The sequence below is a fragment of the Papaver somniferum genome, chromosome 8, assembly GCF_003573695.1.
Source record: "Papaver somniferum cultivar HN1 chromosome 8, ASM357369v1, whole genome shotgun sequence".
Lineage (NCBI taxonomy): Eukaryota > Viridiplantae > Streptophyta > Magnoliopsida > Ranunculales > Papaveraceae > Papaver > Papaver somniferum.
In genome coordinates this window covers 22426814-22446559 of record NC_039365.1, presented here as the reverse complement: position 1 = coordinate 22446559, position 19746 = coordinate 22426814, and the positions used below count along the sequence as shown (strand labels likewise).

The 19746-nt window shown below is 34.9% G+C and overlaps 1 protein-coding gene across 1 annotated transcript; it reads left to right on the top strand.

The window, feature by feature from the left end:
- The first annotated feature begins 11151 nt into the window (after positions 1-11151).
- On the top strand, positions 11152-15656 carry LOC113304511 (probable copper-transporting ATPase HMA5). The gene is made up of 6 exons (XM_026553644.1): positions 11152-11510; positions 11979-13370; positions 13495-13749; positions 14197-14313; positions 14446-14925; positions 15070-15656. Exons 1-6 carry the CDS (start codon positions 11175-11177, stop codon positions 15484-15486), a joined length of 2997 nt encoding a protein of 998 aa, XP_026409429.1. The 5' UTR covers positions 11152-11174; the 3' UTR covers positions 15487-15656.
- The last annotated feature ends 4090 nt before the right edge of the window (positions 15657-19746 follow it).

Genomic DNA, 19746 nt, shown 5'->3' with positions numbered 1-19746 from the left:
GGGGAATTTTGGTTTTTTAGAAATGAGTGATTCAAGTAGAGGAAATGATGTTGGTGAAGGTTCAAATAACAAACATGATTGTATTGATGGTAAGATTATCTTATATTCTCCTATGGATTGGATATATGATGAGGAGATGTTGATAGAGGAAACCTTGAATAATGGTGCAAATGAAGATCCAATTGCTCAAAATGAAGGAACTAATCCTCAAAATGAGGAATCCGAACCTCAAACTTTTTAGGTAAACATCTTATACTCTTCGATCTGTTTGTTTGTTGCTCCAAGTGGTCGAATCATCCACACTATGGAACAACTCAGCGCAAGGGTCGTTATTGTCGAGGATTTATACCAAAACGACTCTGTAAAGTCGTTATTTTATTAAAACCACCAATCGCGACGCAAACCTGTAACTTTTCCAGGTTATGAAAAATCGTCATGGTGGTGTGATAAACATTGACGACTCCAGCTAGCTAAGTCACTTAGCGTCGTCGTTACTCTGTCTTGTTTATACCATGACGACTCTAAAACATAAAACTCTCTGTAAATGTAACTCTTAGGTTCGTCATTCGTGTAATCATATAAAATAACGACACTAACCAACCATTTCATAGATAGCTGAGAGTCGTCAACGTATAAATATAAGGTTAACGACTCTAGGACTGCGATGGAATATTCCAACTTATCAGCTTTAGGGTCGTTATTTTGCTAAATATATAGTTGACGACCCTTAAGTTTCCACAGTATATAATCTTATCAGCTTCAGAGTACTTATTCATTATAGCCAACATTTAAACAAATAACTTCTAAACAACGTTCTAAAATCTTAAGAAAGCAAAATAGTTTCAACAAAATCAAAATAGTTTCAAAAAACCATCCAAACCAAACCCCTAGCATCTAATACACAAAATAGTTGCATCGAAGAAAATTTAAGAAGAATAAGTTCAAGTCGAAAGTAACATAAAACATAAGTTCATTTCGACAGTAACATCTCCTCACTCAAGACCACCACCTCAACCCCTTTTACCTCCTTGATCGGCTAACTTTCCGGATTCTATTAGAAGGATCCTGAGTTGCACTGCCCCATGGGGAACCACCATCTTCTCTATTTCCTTGTTCATCATGATGGCTACCTTGTCCCTGTTCAGCACGTTCTTCTCCTAGTTAGCTACGTGATTTCCTGGTCCTATTACCTTCCTTATCCAGCTCAGCAAACAATTTCTTTGCATTGGGATTTTCAACATGTCTGAAGTAATCAGCGTACCGACGTTGTTTGTCAGGATCGAACACTTCCCCTTTGTCAGCCGAGCAACACAGTGCCTTGGCAAAAAGATTCATTCGTTCCCTCTATTTGCATCCAAATACAAATTCACGTTAACAAATTTATATTTGTATGTAGAACACGATGATAATTACAAAAATAAATACTCACCACAAGCTTAAGTATGGTAGAATCATCCTCTTCATCCTCCTTATCACCAACATCATTACCATCATCATCATCATCCTTATCACCACTACCACCACCATTTCCATCATCCTCCTCATCATCATCATTGCGTTCATCCTCCTCCTCCTCAATCTCCAAATCCTCCTTACCACCATCACCATCACCTCGACCAGAACCACCGTTATCAGCATGACCATCATCATCATCATCATCATCATCGCAAACGACCCTTCAACATAAATGACGACTCCAAGTTAGACCATGACGATTATCAAATACATATTGACGACTCTACTTCTTTTTGATAACGACCTTTCTAATTATTTGGATAGTAAACAAGTTATTTTGAATACAGAGTCGTTAGGTTCTAAAAATGGGTCGTCATAAGGAATCGTTAATGCTTTATATATTAAAACTAGCGACCCTTTCATTATTTTGGACAGAGAGGTAGTTTTGTATAATATAGAATCGTTTAGCAATAAAATAGGTCGTTAACAAGAATCGTCATCGGGGTACTTAAAACATCCTCCTCTCTAACCTAGAGTCGTTATCTCCCTCAGCATAAACATTAACGATTTTTCATAATATCAACATGCAGATGAAAAATTGTTAGGGAATAAAGACTTCGACTATGACGACCCTAGATCTGTAACTGCAATTTTGCAGTTAAAAACCAAATTTTCAATCAGAATATCAAATTAAACGCAAACCCACGATAGATTATCGGGTTTTAATTCACATACCTTCTGATTGGAGCCATACCTTGGTCCGATTCCGCCTCTTTTGATTTCTTCCTCTGGGTCATTAATGGAGATGGAGTGAATAGAGAGAAGGAGGGGAGGAGAAGAAGAGACCAATTTTTGTTTAGAGAAGAAATGAAATTGGGAGCCTAGGGTTAAGTGTTAATATGATTTTTAGATTAGTAATTAGAAAAGGGTAGAATGGTATTTTCACCGTTTTTTGGACTCCCTTTAATATTTGGCGTGTGTATAAATTGGTCAGGACCCTAATTTTTTTTGGTCCCCAATTAAACGAGGCTAATTCTCTTCTCTTTTTTTTAAATTTTTTTTTAAATACATCAACCCAATTTCGTCTGATTTTCTTTTGAAATTTCTGTCTGATTTTCTTTTGAAATACCGTAAAGACATATGTACATTTCTCCCAGTAGGAACAAAACTCATGAGACTCAGACCCATCATCCTACTTTGACCGTCTTTCTTAGGAAAAATATCGGTAGATTCACCCGGCCGGTACGTGTTAGAATCACTTTTTAAGATATACAGCTTTTAATCCTTCGGTAAACCGATCAATTCAGTTGAAACAGATTTTCTTCAATTTTCAGGCCAATGTTTGAGTCTAGGTTGGGCAGTTCGGGTCAGATCTTCTTCATTGACTTTAGTCGTGTGCTACCTCTACCCTTTTCTATCTCCATTGCATCGCACCATGAACTGTTTCTCTTATAAAATAATAATAATAATGGGAATTTTGTAAATTAAGTACCCTTGTTTGGATTAGTAATTTATAAAGTGCCACGTTTTTTCAAAAATATATGAAGTATTTATTATGGCTAATGGTCAATAAGAGCTAGTTTCAGTTATTCGTATGTGAAAAGTCATGAAAGCTCCTGAATTAGTGGAGTTGAACTGATTTAGCCACATCTCCTCGGTGAGAAAGAAAAATGATTTGACGATCCTGAAAGCAGTGTAATAATTGAATCGGGATCGATGAACTTGAGAACATTGTAATGATCATTAATTAGGCCCGACGAACTTGAAATGTATTGCAGAAGAGTTGATTCTCCACCAACCAAAAATTCCAAGACACTTGGAATTAATAAACTTGTTTTTATGATACAACGTAATGAACCTGAAAACGGTGAAAAGATCCTAAACCAAGCTCGACAAACCAAGATGGATGTAGAAGATTAACATGGAAACTAATAAAAGGTAAGCAAGATTAACTGAGTAAACCGAGATGGATGAAAAAAATCTAACGGTGGTGGCACTTAATACATTTTCCAAAAAATGAGGAAGTTTATTCTGATTAAATGGAGAATATTTTGATCAAACTCTATTAATCTAGAATACAAAGCATAGTTTGGACAATTTAGTCTAGATAAATAGCGGCCAAGATGCATTTTGGGGAAAGTTAAATCCATGGTAGTGGTTTGCTCTAATTAAAATTAATCATTACGAGTGTTTTATTAATTAGTGTTTCATTAATCTCTCATAGTGAATAATTTATTAAATTTCATCATTAAATATCTTCTTAATTAATCTAATAAATATGTATTTTTACATTACCAAATAATTTAAAAAATAATTACTTTATCAATAGAAATTAGTGGTTAGTAGTGGAAGAAGTAGTGGCTGGTAGAAGTGGTGGTGGTGGAGGCGATAATATCAGTGTTGGTGGAAAAAATAATGCTAATGGGTGGTTTTATGATGGTTATGTTGGTGAATAGTCGTGAACAATATTAGTTTTGTATATTTACAACACGAGCAACATTTTATCGTGAAAGATGTAGTTGGTTATCACGATTGACAAAAACAAATATCATATATTTAGGATGATACCATACCATTTAAAAAAAATGATCATAACCGCTGGATCACCTAAACGGTACCCTTGCTAGCTTTAGCACCCAGTTGTATAAATCATGGTTCTAACTGTTAAAATAAAATTAATTGCAATACAACAAAGTATATAACAATAAAAATTGTAATGAAATAAATTAATTAACGATCTAAGTTTGTTCAACTGTAATTTTACTCATGATGTTTGTGATTTAATAATTAGAAGTACTACAAACGGCCAATGGGAGGTAGGCGGCGGTTATGGTGGAGAAATAAATGGTATTATATATGGTATTGTAATGGTGGCGGCGGTTGGTGAGTAGCAATAGGCTATGTTAATTTTGTATCGCTAAAAAATAGGTAACATTATAAATTAGAAGTTAGTTGATCGTCTTATTAATAAAATAAAATAAACTCAGTTAATGAAAGTTCAAAGAAAAACAAAAAAAACCACAAAATGTCACGTTATATAATTACTACAAACAAACAGACACAAGTCAAAATCAATATAAAACAATTTACTTATCACCGAGATGTGTCGTTACGGTAAGGTTTGTACCCTAGCTATGTATACTTTTTTGCCTATTTCTTTGTACTGTATTATAAAATGAAGCTTTGCTAAGTGAGGAAAGATAAAAACTGGTTCTGATTTTTCCTCCCAATTGGTAAATTCATGGTTTCGTTCGATCCCATGACTACACACTTTAATTGAGAAAAATTCATTACATATTCTCTTATTCCCATCTCAAAGTCTAAATCAAAATGGAAAAATTTGATCAACTGAAAATTACAAACCTACCTTCCCGTAAAACTGAACAATTGATTCTCTCTCACATTCAGTATGATGAGTGGGTTTGAAAACTCTAATTCCTTACTTTGGAGCAAACGAAAATCAGAAATGAAGTTGGGAAGGAGATAGATTGCAGAAAGGAAAATATCCAAGAGTATAGTTCCGCTCAATCTTCTTTCAATTTTCTCTCAATCTTCGTCCACCAGAACGTACATCTTTGACCAGTCAAACTACTCTGAGCTAACAACATTTGAGAACATATTTTCTTTTTTAAATTGTTTCATGTATGAATTTTTGGGGTTTCTATCATTTTCTTGAATATCATTTGTTGTACATGTAGCTGAAGTATACATTTTCAAATATAGCCTTATTGATTACAATAACCTCATGGTTAAATTTAGGGGTGCATGTATTTTGTGACTAAAATTTGGCTATTACAGGTCGTCGGGGTTTCAATATATTCACAACTTTTTGGTTTAGAAAGGTGATTTTTTCAAGAACCAATTTTTCGTTTCTATTTGTTTAGATATTAGTGGAAATATAATTTTGATTTCATCTTGATAGATAAACTTACACAGAAACTTATAAGATTATTCAGATTACACGTTATATTTTGACAATAAATTGGTATCTGCAAAATGATCTTACATGTATAAAAAAGCCCCCGTTCTTCGGGCTTCTGTTTCAAAGTCCAGAATAATTTGACTAGAAGCTATTTTCAGTAAATAATCTGACATGAGTATACGTAATTTATATAACATCCATGCCATTATGGATTCATTCTTGGAAAAGCTAAATCTACGGTTGTAAAATGATCAGTTTAATTAAATTTCAATAATAAATGTTCTATTGATATTTCATAATAAATATTTTTTTAATTAACCAAATAAATATATTTTCATTAATACAATACATAATAAATTTATTTTATATTAAATCGGTAGGCGTTAATGGTAGTTGTGATGGTGGACAAGGCCGGTGGATCGGCGCCGGGGATAATGGTGGTGGGTTTTGGTGAGAATGGTGGAGTGACGACGTTATTGGTGGTGGTGGTAGTGAGATGAAAAATGTGTCCTAAGGTTATTTAGTTGCCCTTATTAAAAAAAATTATTTGATATTAGTTTTTCAGGAAAAATCCATTGAGAGAGTATCTTTTCAATTTAATAAAAAAATAGTTACACATCAGCAAAGCAAGCAACAAGTTGCGCCGCGAGCTCTTATCAGTTTTTACATTTGCTTTTTTGATTTTTATTTTTTTTAAATTAAAATAAATATTAAAGGCCAGATATTTCTAGAGAGAAAATAAATCAATAGCTATGGTTTTTAGATTTATCGGGTCGGGCAGGTAAGAAGATGAAACCTATAAAAAAAGTTTACAAGGCTACATGCGAATCAATTCTAATTGATTTATTAGTTTATCACATCTCTCTGTTCTCATTTTTTTGTCATGATCTATGTTTTTTCCATTTCTCCTCGACTTCATATGATTATGCATGCTTGAGAAATAGTTCATGGTAATAGGTAAAGAGAGAAGATAAATAGATAAAAAACGAAATGGAACAAGAATTACAGATTATTAAACTTTAGGAAAACACAAATCTATGTAAATTTAGAATAATTTATATCACCAAAGGGAGAAAAATAATTCTTGAAGCTAACAGATTTTGCAAGATTAATCTGATTGATTTTGAAGTAATTTTGTGTTTCAGATTTGTTATAAATTTCGTGAACGACCTTTGATGATTTATTTCTGGGTTATTTGGTTTTTGGTACTCGGGTTTTGACCAAAATCTGGGTTTGGTCTAACTTTTGTCCGGGCTTTGTGTTTGGTCTAAAGACCAACGTTGACCCGGATTGACTTCATCAATTGATGATGTGTCTAACTTTTGACTTAATTAAATTTTATGTGGCCCCTCAAATTATAAATCAGTTCATATTCCACCCCAAATTATAAATCATTTTATCCCATCTCCGATACATATTAGAGAAGAAGGGGTTTTACTTTTTGTTGTTTGAAACATTTTTGCGGTACTGGTGGTGGGTTTGGAAGGATTTAAAAAACGTGATTGCAGAGGTGCATATGTTGTTGGTTAAGGCGAAGTTCAGTTGACAAAGCAAGTGGTAAGAAGTAGCTTGAGATATGGTTAATTTGGGTGAAATGTTGAGACAAAATCAGCAAGAGAAAGGGATCTCGTGCTGTTTGAAACAATGGGTTATCTGTGGTTGTTGTTCTATCGCTACAAGTCATGGTTGATTCTCATTTTCCAAGGGTTAAAGGTGAAATCAGTGAGAAGAAGATGGAGTTGGTGGTAATAGTTATATGGCGAGTTCTGAAGCAAACATGGAAGAAATAGTGTCATTGTTGGTGATGATGACTGAACGATGATGTTTATGAATGATTTAATGGTCTGGTGTATGTGGGTTGTTGTCGAATGCAGGGAAGGATATATAGTGGTGATAGTAATAACCAATAATCTCATATCTGAATCACCAGCAAAAACGCACACAATGTGCTTGTACAAATGCCTGAACGAGCCACTCTTCTAATTTTACAGTAAGAAATTTGGTGGTTCTACTACCTCGTTTCTCGACAAACCCATTATCTCTCTGTGAACTCAACTGAGTTTGAATGATATATCCACTAGAAACTCTTCCATGGATTTCCATCGCCATTAATGGCAGAAAATAGTGCTCCATGATTTCTATAACCTCGATCTCCATCATCTCTCTACATTGTTACTCGACCTCCACCGTCATCCTCTCTTCATCATCATCGACCAATCCCAATTATCTAACTCGAGCCAAACTGCCATGAGGCAAGGAAACAACAACCTCTCATTCGATACCGCATACATCACCATCAGTTCATCATCACTGCTCAACCCATCTCGATAGTCACTGTTCTGCCAAAGCCCAACTCCATTAATCATCTCCATATCACGTCACTGATAGTGACAGCAAGCCAAAAACATCACCGTAACCAATAAATCTTCATCGCAGTAGCTTCATATAGGCAGCATCCACAAGAAATTGAAATTTAGGTATGTTATTGAACAATTTGTGATGTGTATCTTCCGATTGAAAGAATTCATTATTTGTGAACCGGGTTCTAAGCATCCGTTGTATTTTTTAGGTCAAGAAAAAATAGAAAATCACGAGTTTGTATCAAGTAAGATCATCTCAAATCCTAATTTAGAGTTGGGATGTAATAAGTAGGGTTGTCAATGGGTACCCATTACCCGGATCCGGAACCGTACCCTGTCAAAACGAGTCCGGTTCTGGGTCCTAAAATTACGCCCATTAACAAATTAGAAACCGGCGGGTAATTACCCGATTGGACCCGAATCTTAATGGGTCTAAACGGGTAATACCCGTCGGGTATCCGTGGATAACGGGTACCCGACCCAATTTTGTATAAAGTCCTAAAATGAGGTTACACGGCAACAAATCTTCTCTGCTGCTTCTAAATTCCCCTAGTCAAATCTTTTATTCTCTCTCTTAGGGTTAGAATTTCTCTGTCTTTTCATTTTTTTTCTTTCCATTCAAAGACAACGATGGATTAAAGAGATATCATTGTTGTGGCCGAATTCTTTTATCCAACCGATCTTCTTAAGAATCTTAACTATCGGATCTTCTTCAATTGTGAATATAATCATTTCGGTACTTATGCTATAAGATTCAAAAACTAGTGGAGTTATTTGGATTTGGAAAGCATTTGCGGTGCGAGAGAAATTAAGAGTGGGTCTTCATCTGAAATTCAAACAAATCAAGAGATGATTTTGCTGTTAGTGCTGGATTCAAACCTGAATCTTGTCTTTTTCGTGATCTGACCAATTGATGGAACACCACTCCATTTTGTTAATCATTTCTCTATATAGTCTATACTTTAATTTCTATATATAGTCTACAAATTCTCTACTTTGGACACTCCCTTTTTGGTTTTAGCAGGAGCCTCAGGAGCATTAAAAGAAAAAACGGATTTAGTAGATTTCATTTCGATGAATGTATATATATTCAGTATTTTTCATGGTACATTTCTATGCATGTGTTTTGATACTTCAACTTGATTTTAAATTTAGTAAGAAATACTCGTGTTTAATGCGATGACGGACCTACAGCTGGGTTAAAGGGGGCTTTAGACCGGGTAGGCTTCCCAATCCACAAGCCAATTTTTTTTTTTGCTCGACCAAAACTTCTAGTCCGGATCTTAAAAGGAAATTTATTTTTCCTGGGTCCGTCCCTGGTTTAATGTTAGAAGAATCGATTTCTTCTGGTATGATAAAACTTCACAGAAGAACCATTGATTACCCGGACCCGATAACTACCCGTTGTTTTAATGGGGTCCGGTTCTGGGCCAGCAAAAGTGAGGACCAGACCCGGAATCGCAAATACCGGAACCGACTCTAATAATCGGGTCGGTTCTGGGCCATATGGTACCCGGAGGAACCCGGACCCATTGGCACCCCTAATAATAAGTATATACTATTATTTTGGAGGGTGCAAATAAAGTTAATTAAGTCAAAAGTTAAATATGTCATCACTTGACGGAGTCAACGTTGGTCTTTAAACCAAATGCAAAGCTTGGACAAATGTTAGACCAAACTCAGGTTTGGGTCAAAACCTAAATACCAAAAATCCAATAACCCTTTATTTCTTTTCAAATAAGGGACACTACTTTGTTTTGAAAAAGTTAATGAAATGGTGTTGTATTACCCCGTAGACCCATAAGATTTCTAAGAATTGGTTAACGTTTAACTGTATTTGTCGTAAAGGATTGTATGACTTACATATAAAGTATTAAAATATTTGAAGCTAATACATGTTTATTAACCAACACCTCAAAAACATTTAAACTTGGATCAACTTGATCGATTTTTAGCAAACAATTATGATATATATGAACCGATGGATATATTTGAAATACATATCATTTCCCGTGCCGTTACGGCACGGGTTAAGCCCCAGTAAAATACATAGAAAAGCATTCTTAGCATTTCTCATATTAGCTTACATGGAACTTTAAATTTGATTAACATTTTCCAGCGCGCCATATTTTCTCATTTTGAACATACAGATGAAGTTGGACAATTATCTCCACTTTCAAATGATTCCATCAACATGCATTTAACTTTAAAAATGAAAGGAAAATATTATCAATCTTTTTCCTCCATGAAGAGATTCCATTGACATTAAACACTAGTTACTATCATTCAATATTTTAGGTATAATGTCGGTACATATGTAATATGTTTATGGACCAATAACAAGTTATAGCTTACAACCATGGAACAATAACTTCATGATTTAACCTCAACAAAGCTTGACTTTTTGGATAGACCAGTCGAGCTATTCTTTTTATACAATATACATTATCTGTACCGGAAAGTGACTTTGTTTTTGCTGAGAAAAAAACACCGAAATTTCCAGAATACCATGATTCCGTGACAATATTATAAGTTGTTATTTCATGGTGATATGTTTGATATTAAAAATGACCAGCTAGTTGACGTTTTCTTTGCATGTTTCTCCATCAAGTAGTTTAAGTATTCCAACCACCTGGGTTCCCTCTCGTCTTTATATAAATCTACACATATACTTCAAAGACTTCGTCATTGTGATCCTAGATTTTTAACTTGTTAGACTAGGTCCTGCGGGGAAACATTGCCAGTGGGGATTTCTTTTTCTTCCGTATCCAACACGAAATCATTATGCAATTCATTCGCATTATGATGACATGTATCATCTCAATATGATATATTACATCTAAAACCCGACTTGCAACAATTGGCTCAAAAATTATGATGCATCGTAAAATTGTTCGTTTTGATCTAACCGTATATTTGCTCAAGGTGTCTGGTACCCGACTCACATACCTACTTGTAAGACACATTAGCCGACTTATCCTTCAAGTAATACTTCAAGTCGAGTCAGCCATCAAATCACATTCAGACCTCGAATCATATCCAAACAAACATTACACTACCTTTGTTTCTGAAAAAGTGATAATTTCATTTTTCATTTTTTTTTATTTCATTATTACGTGCAAAAAAGTCCAAATTAGAAAAGAAAACATCATTTTTATTGAAGCAGAGGAGTCGGCTCTATTTTTATTTCTCATTCTTGGCAGTCTTATTCCGTTGGCGTGCACCTATAAAAGTCCACCGCCAAGCCCGCCTGATCACCGAGCTTTCCAGGACCCACGCGAAATAAAATAATGTAGGTCTGAATAACAAATTACTTTACGTGACTTAATAATTACGTGATACGCTACCAAATCCTGCACTCCCGCTATATAAATTAAAATATACCAACAAACATTCAGATTTTCATCTAATTCTCTCTGTCCGTCGAAAACACAACAATGGCGAGCAAATTTCTGAGTCTGGCATGTATACGGAATGAAAATGGAAGTTCAAGTTCAAGAGATTTATCAGCAAGACCTCATTATCCATCAATGCCTAAATACCCAAAAGGGATTTCAATCGATGATCACGACAAGAATAAGAGAAAAGAAGAAGAAGAAGAAGAAAGTTATTCAGAATCAAAATCTGCTTTGTTTTGTGTAATTGGAATGACATGTTCTGCTTGTGCTGGATCTGTTGAAAAAGCTATTAAAAGATTACCTGGGATTAAAGAAGCTGTTGTGGATGTTCTTAATAACAGAACACAAGTCCTTTTTTACCCTGATTTCATTAATGTAAGTACCCTTTTCCTTGTTCTCAATTTGTTTATATGGGACTGTTTTTTTTTTCCTTCTGTTATTGGAACAAATGCTTAGTTTAGGTTTAAATATGAATCAAATTAATTAGGGATTTGAAATTGGTGTATGTGATTACTGAAATTCTCAATTTATTCACAGAATTATACCAAAACTTTATGGATTCAATAATGTTTTGCCAAATTGGTGATACCCTATTATTTAATTGTTAGTGTGCCCAACAGTTAAGTTGCTATACTGAGAAGAAAACAAAATTAGAAACAGTTAAGTTGTTGTACTGAGACATTTGGTGTTGGAACCCAACTTGCATTGGAATGGATGGATTTTCTCATTCTTGATTTTCATGGTCTTCTTATAGAAAGGTTTAAAGAAAAATTATTCAGTTTGTGGTGAAGCCAATTTGATTAGCTTTTGATTTAGAATTGTTGTATCATTAACTGTCTTTAGGAGGAGACGATACGAGAAACAATTGAAGATGTTGGGTTTGAGGCGACACTGATTGAGGAGGAATTGGCTGACAGGACATTTCAAGTATGTCGGATAAGAATAAAAGGAATGACTTGTACTACTTGTTCCACTACAGTTGAATCTGTTTTACAAGGTGTTCATGGTGTACAAAAAGCCCAAGTTGCGTTAGCGACGGAAGAAGCGGAAATCCAATTTGATCCGAAGATTGTGAACCAGAACCAGCTAATGGAAACAATTGAGAATACTGGTTTTGAAGCTATACTTATCAGTGTAGGGGAAGACATGAGTAAGATACATCTTGAAGTAGAAGGAGTTAGAATTGACGAGTCATTTAGGGGTATAGAGAAAGCTCTTTGGTCTATTTTAGGAGTGGAAGATGTCGAAATTGAACCTATTCTTCGTAAGGTGTCCATTGCGTACAAGCCAGATCAAACAGGTCCTAGAAATTTCATCAAAGCAATTGAGTCTATTGAAAATAAGCGCTTCAAGGCAAGGATCTTCCCTGGTGGAGCGGGAAGAGAACCCCATAAACAGGAGGAAATTAGGCAGTACAAAATCTACTTCCTCTGGAGTTTAGTTTTTACGATCCCGGTTTTCTTAACATCCATGGTCTTCATGTATATTCCTGCTATCAAGCATGTGTTAGACGCTGAAGTAGTTAACATGTTGACGATTGGGGAGCTTCTGAGATGGATATTAGCAACCCCGGTACAGTTCATTATTGGTCATCGATTTTACACTGGGGCATACAAAGCATTAAGGCACAAGTCCGCGAATATGGATGTTTTGATTGCTTTAGGAACCAACGCAGCATACTTCTACTCGGTTTTTTCAGTAATAAGAGCAGCAACATCGCCAACTTTCCAGGGTACTGATTTCTTTGAGACTAGTGCTATGCTCATCTCATTTATTATTCTAGGGAAGTACTTGGAGGTTTTAGCCAAAGGGAAGACATCTGAAGCCATTGCAAAACTTACGGACTTGGCACCAGATACGGCGATATTATTAGCTCTGGACAGTGAAGGAAACGTCATGAATGAGGAAGAAATTGATAGTCGATTGATACAAAAGAATGATATCCTCAAAATAATTCCAGGTTCAAAGGTAGCTGCAGATGGTTTTGTTGTATGGGGTCAAAGCCATGTCAATGAGAGTATGATCACTGGAGAATCCCGACCAGTTTCAAAAAGGAAAGGTGATACGGTCATTGGAGGAACTTTGAATGAAAACGGTGTCTTACATGTTCAGGCAACTCGGGTTGGTTCTGAAAGCTCTTTATCTCAGATTGTTAGACTTGTGGAATCGGCGCAAATGGCCAAAGCACCTGTGCAGAAATTTGCTGACCGTATATCGAAGTACTTTGTCCCACTGGTAAGTGTAAATGAAATTCTTCATTCTGTTTAATATAATATGTACTACTATTAATGAGAATTCGTATGCATTTAATATACTACTAGTTCAATTAATCAATTAATCGCGACTAATTATGTTTCAGGTTATTATTCTTTCGTTCTGCACTTGGCTTGCTTGGTTTTTGGCTGGAAAATTCCATGCCTACCCTAAATCTTGGATTCCATCATCTATGGATAGTTTTCAGCTAGCTCTTCAGTTTGGCATTTCAGTTATGGTCATAGCTTGTCCATGTGCCCTTGGCTTGGCAACCCCAACTGCTGTTATGGTTGGTACTGGAGTTGGTGCCTCTCAAGGTGTATTGATTAAAGGGGGCCAAGCATTGGAGAGTGCACATAAGGTGCGTCCATAAGATTTTGCTTCTCTGATATAAAAATAATTTGGATTTACATGACTATACCAGACTCGGTTCACTTTATAGTCTTTCTGCCCTCTAATCATGGAGATAATTTTAGCGCTACTCTATCCTATCATTAAGTAATTTATTTTCTATACTATGAAGGGAACAAGGATACATTTTGGTGATGATAAAGAGTAATCAACTGGCTTACCCGACCCAGCTCTTTTTAGGAAGTCCACCAAAGCGAACATGAGAATCAGTGTAGCAATCTACGAGAACTAAATAGAACAAACGTTAATCCCCATAATAGATTAATTATTCCTCTTCTTTTTCTTTCGCCAAAGTGATACACTTATCGTAATGCTTACATCTTTCGACTTACATGTTGAGACCACAATGTTGGAGACACTTACAATGGATTGTTAAACGTGGAGCTTATCATTGTAGGTGAACTGTATTGTATTTGATAAGACGGGGACTCTAACTATTGGTAAACCAGTAGTTGTCAACACAAAGTTTCTGAAGAGGGTTCCTGATTTTCTTGAACTGGTAGCCGCAACTGAGGTATGCTTGCTTTCTCTGCTTTTCAGTTGTTCTGTGGGACAATTCGTTCACACAAGAGATGACCAATTTGATAGCCACCAGTATCTTCGATGACTAAAATATACTTCTATTCTGAATCCTGAATCTGATCAGGTTAATAGCGAGCACCCACTAGCAAAGGCGATTGTTGACTATGCCAAGAAATGCAGAGGAGATGATGAAAATCAAGTCTGGCCAGAAGCACATGAATTTGAATCCATTACTGGTCATGGTGTGAAAGCCACTGTTAAAGGCAAACAAATACTTGTGGGGAATAAAAGCTTTTTGCAAACTTCCAACGTCTCAGTCCCGGCTGATGCTGAAGAGTTTCTTGCAGAAACTGAAGAGTTGGCACAAACTGGAATTCTGGTATCAATAAATGAACAGGTGGTTGGGATCCTAGCAATATCAGATCCATTGAAGCCCGGTGCTCGGGAGGCAATCTCCATTCTCAAGTCCATGAACATCGAAAGCATTATGGTGACTGGCGATAACTGGGGAACTGCGAAGTCAATTGCCAAGGAGGTGGGGATCGAAAAAGTTTATGCTGAAGCAAAGCCTGACCAGAAAGCAGGGAAAATAAAGGAGTTGCAGGTATTAAAAATATGTTGATTCAGTTAAGAAAATGTTAGTTTTGATAGCATTAGGTACTTAATGCTTGTATATAACCTAGATCTCCCAACAAAGTAAAATGGTAGATTCTGTTTTGAATAAATTTTTCTTCATTTTCATTGATAGAATTCGGGCTTTATCGTGGCAATGGTTGGAGATGGCATAAATGACTCGCCGGCACTAGTAGCTGCTGATGTTGGAATGGCAATAGGTGCTGGCACAGATATTGCCATTGAAGCAGCTGACATTGTTCTCATGAAGAGCAACCTAGAAGATGTAATAACAGCCATTGACCTTTCCAAGAAAACATTCTCTCGTATCCGGCTAAACTACATCTGGGCTTTAGGTTATAACATCCTCGGCATTCCTATTGCAGCTGGGGTTCTTTTCCCATCCACTAGATTCCGTCTTCCACCTTGGGTAGCTGGTGCTGCAATGGCTGCTTCTTCGGTTAGTGTTGTTTGTTGTTCACTCCTGTTGAAGTACTATAAAAGACCCAAGAAATTAGAAACTCTTGAAATTAGAGGGATTCAAGTAGAATGAACTATAAATGGTTTTGTCTTTTATGTTTCATGTAAATAATGATGAAGGTGAAATGTATTTTTCGAAAGACATTGTACAGGGATTGATTGTTGATTGCTTTAATAAAACTGTTTGAACTTTGACGTTTAAGATCTTGAATGTAAGATGTCAACAGTGAACTTTGGAATCAAGAAGACCAGTGTCGTTAGACTTGTTGAATTTCCTTTGCTTTCCTTCATTTTCAAATCCGGACTACGATCCAGTCAGGGGCGAATACAAAGGGGAACATATGGGGTGGCAGGCCCCCATAGGATTTTGAGATCAATCATACTTGTATACATTCTTAACAATTTGTAGCTTTGAACAAATCTTGTTAACCCTCGTTAAAAATTTGAGAATAGAAAAAGATACTCGTATATATTTTATAGTTTTAAAACTAAATTTATTTTATCGGACAACTAAACTGAAATGAAATTATGGATCTTTAATATATCTTAATTCCCGTGTTCCTGGAAAAAAAAACAAACAATGTTTCCATAATTTTATTTTTAAGTAAGTTTTTCCTTTACAGAAGTTTCCAATTTCCAATTTGTATGAACCATAGAGTATTTAATTTAGTTTAAAATTGGTGTATGAGATTCTTCATTGTTATGTATTCGTTTTTGATGCGAAAAGGGCAAAATTCATTAAAACAAATATATCACCAAGAAAGAAAATAAGTAAGGAAAGAAATAAATAAATAAAAATAATAAAAGAAGAGAAACAAGAAAGCCCACTAAAATTCAGAACCTCCGAAAAGAGAAACACAGAAAAAGCTCAGAACAAGATCTACCTAAATTCTTACATTTCCGAGAAACCCCAAAGGTACTGGAAGAAATAAAATACAATTTATCTTCTAAAATCTCTATTTCATCTTGAACTGAGCATTTGACAACATTAATTCTTTTATCATTATCATAATCAGGGTCGAAATCTCCAAAACTATCATCATACTCAATCAGAGGTATTTTATCCTTTTGTCTCTGAGCGAGGTTTTGCATTCCTCCCAATAAGATCTCTAGTCTCTACACATAGATTTCATGGGAAGGTCATAAATACCTATTATCTTACTTACTAAAACCAATTTGAAAATCTATTCGAGCATAGATTCCAGACTCATTAACGGAGATACTAGCCTCGGCCTCTTGGACTTTCATTCTGTTTTTCGAATAACCAAGAATTTTCACCATTGAATTCGTTTTATAGAACAAGAGGGTTTTGTTCTTCATCTTGAATTCACCGCTTTTGAAGTTTTCAACTGCACTGTTATTTCATTATATCATATGAAACCATCACCATTAACTGTTCAGCAAAAGTATATATAGCCGAGAAATTGCGTTTCAAGGATATAATGATCATCACATTAGTTGGTTGACTGATTCATTCTTTTCAATTTATCTAGTTTATTGTTTGATTCATTAATCGTCGTTTTATAGAGCATATGGAAGAGAATATACTTACGCGCACAACTGGTTATTCAATTGCATCAATTGGTTTCATATATTTGAGCATAAGTATGTATCTCAAATATATATGTATCTTCAATTGTTAATCTTTTCTTATGGTTATGTCATACTTTTTCTAATGAATACGCGAGCCTTGTGTTCGAATTTCCACTAATCTAAGTTAACATGAAGAAATTGATCTGGACTATATGGTTCGTGTAAAATTTCTACTAAGAATTACTATACAATTATATATACTTGTATCCAATTTTAGTATCACAAGGTACTTGTATGAATAACTGGTTGAAATCTTATTTTAGGCAGTTAATAAGTTTTTGAACGGATTTCATCCACCATTTGCTTAACTCAGATATATAGAATTTTTATTCTATTATTTTGTATCTTTGAATTTTTCTGTATCAATAATACGAAGAGGATAAGATGAAAAAAAAAAATTCTTCATAATTTTTTGCTAAAAATAAAAGAAGCAATTATAACATACATATATCTCAACAACTAGTTTTGCTGTCAATTTATCACAGTGGACAACTTACAATTTGTTTTGTCATATATATAAGTTTGAGATATACAATAACTTAATTAAATCCAACGACTTTTTTTCTTTTTCTTATTTGCGTATAATATTTTATTATGATACAAAGTTTTCTTTTTACATATAAATATTTGCTAGTAGTATATCAGTCAATATATAAGCATTACAGAAAAAGTTAAAATAAAAATCTCATTAATGTATTTACTTAATACACATACTATGCGCTTTTATACAAACTTAATGACAAAAAAACATCTTTTTGTTAAAAATGCAATTTCTAATAATATGGTGTGGATCTATGAGAGTGTTTGGGATGGAAAAATTCGCTCATGGAGCACAAGTCTATGTGTTACTTCCGATCTTTCGACATAATATATGCTAAATACAGTTTTAGACGATTTTCTTATGCACCGCACTGTACTTTTTCTATAGTGTTATGAGACTCATTTCATGTTCAACATAACCGTAGGGTGTACAGAGTTGTGTATAGTGATAACAAAAGTATGCTGATTAAGCTGAATCTATTAGTAAGTATTGCACAGTTGATATTTATATTGTAACACCATATTTTAAGGTTGCGTCTTATAATCTCGTGTCAATCAAGTAGTAAAAAGTGTTGCTGTTAGTGTTGTATAACGATCCTTCATGAATAAACCAAACTACAATAACTTTTTGGTCCATGATCTCTGACTCTAGGTATCTCAGAAAAAATAACATATACATGAATATCATCCATGATTACCATAATTTACTTATCTAAATATTAATCTCTAATTGAAGCACCCATTGGATCATGGTTTGGGTTCATCTTCAAAACACATTCCTGGTTCTCTTAAGCTAAATTTTTTGTTTTTTATACAGTTTTTGTCATCTTAAATTCAAATTATAGATCTATCACCTATGTTTTTTCTCAAATGGCAACTTGTTTAAGTCTTAAATGTACATTCACTTGCAATAATAATTCACTCAAAACAGAAATGTAAAGATAATTTTGTTCACCCCAGTCCTGAATTCCAATCAAAGGCTAGTACTAGTTACTAACATTGGAGAAAAAAAAGATAAAAAAAAGATACCCCTGAAACCATTATTCATGAAATCTTCTAACTTTGATTTTTTCCTGGACTCCAATGTGGGGGTGTGACGACAAAACAAAACTAACTCACTGTCCCAGTCAAACCCCACCCACTGTCTCATTGTTCCTTCCCATCAAATCAAATCTCTCCTCCCAACAATCCCACTGTCTTCATTGTCCGCATGCAAGTGACTTCATCACGACATCATTGCTCATAAAAATCAAAACACCAGCCCATCTGTATTCTGCAGCTCCTTTCAAATGATTTTCACACACTGCAAAAGCAAGACCGATTCCGAAAACGGAAGAAAAATGAGTCCTCCTCATCAATTAATACCCACTCTTCGAAAAAAACCCTCTCACTGAAATACCAATACCACAACTTTTTGGTGGACTAATTTTCTGCACCGTCAGATTAAGATTATAATGAACCTGTCCAAGAAGAAGGAAATTCAAATTAAACATCTCATGGACATAAAGGACAAGGCAGCAGGAATGAGACCTTTAGAAGATTTAAAAGAACAACAGAGAATGAAAGTTTAAGAGTAAGCTCAATCCAAATGACTGAATATTTTGAGGAAGGTGAATCCATCCAGCAACATATGGAGCATAACCTTCAAGATGCAGCAAAAGGAGTAGGAGACTAGGACAAATTCATAGGCAACAACCAAGGCTCAAATACAGGACAAGGAAAATCAGTGGTAAACTCTCTAAACTATATATCTTTTAAAACTCATTTTCTTTTCACTCATCTCAGTAATTATTGTCTTGATTTCAATCCCAAAATGAAAATCCTAGCTTGGAACCTTCAAGGCCTGGGAAACAAACTAACTAGAGATCACCTAAAACACTGCATATTCAATTATAATCATGTAATCATTTTTCTATCTGAAACTAAGTCCTCTGTAAAAAAAAGCTTCTTATCTTTTAAAGCAAATGAAATATCCTAATACGTGGTGAAATGAGGATAGAATTAGAGTAGGTGGTCTAGCTTTATTATGGAAAGATAGCTTGGATCTAGAGTTCATTCATAGCTCTAAATACATGGTGAATGTCATCATAAAAAATAATGAAGCTAACAAGGAGCGGTTTCTAACTTGTCTGTATAGTTCTTCTTATGCAAATGATAGACAAGTTTAATGGAGTTTTATTCAAGAAATGGGAAGAAATAT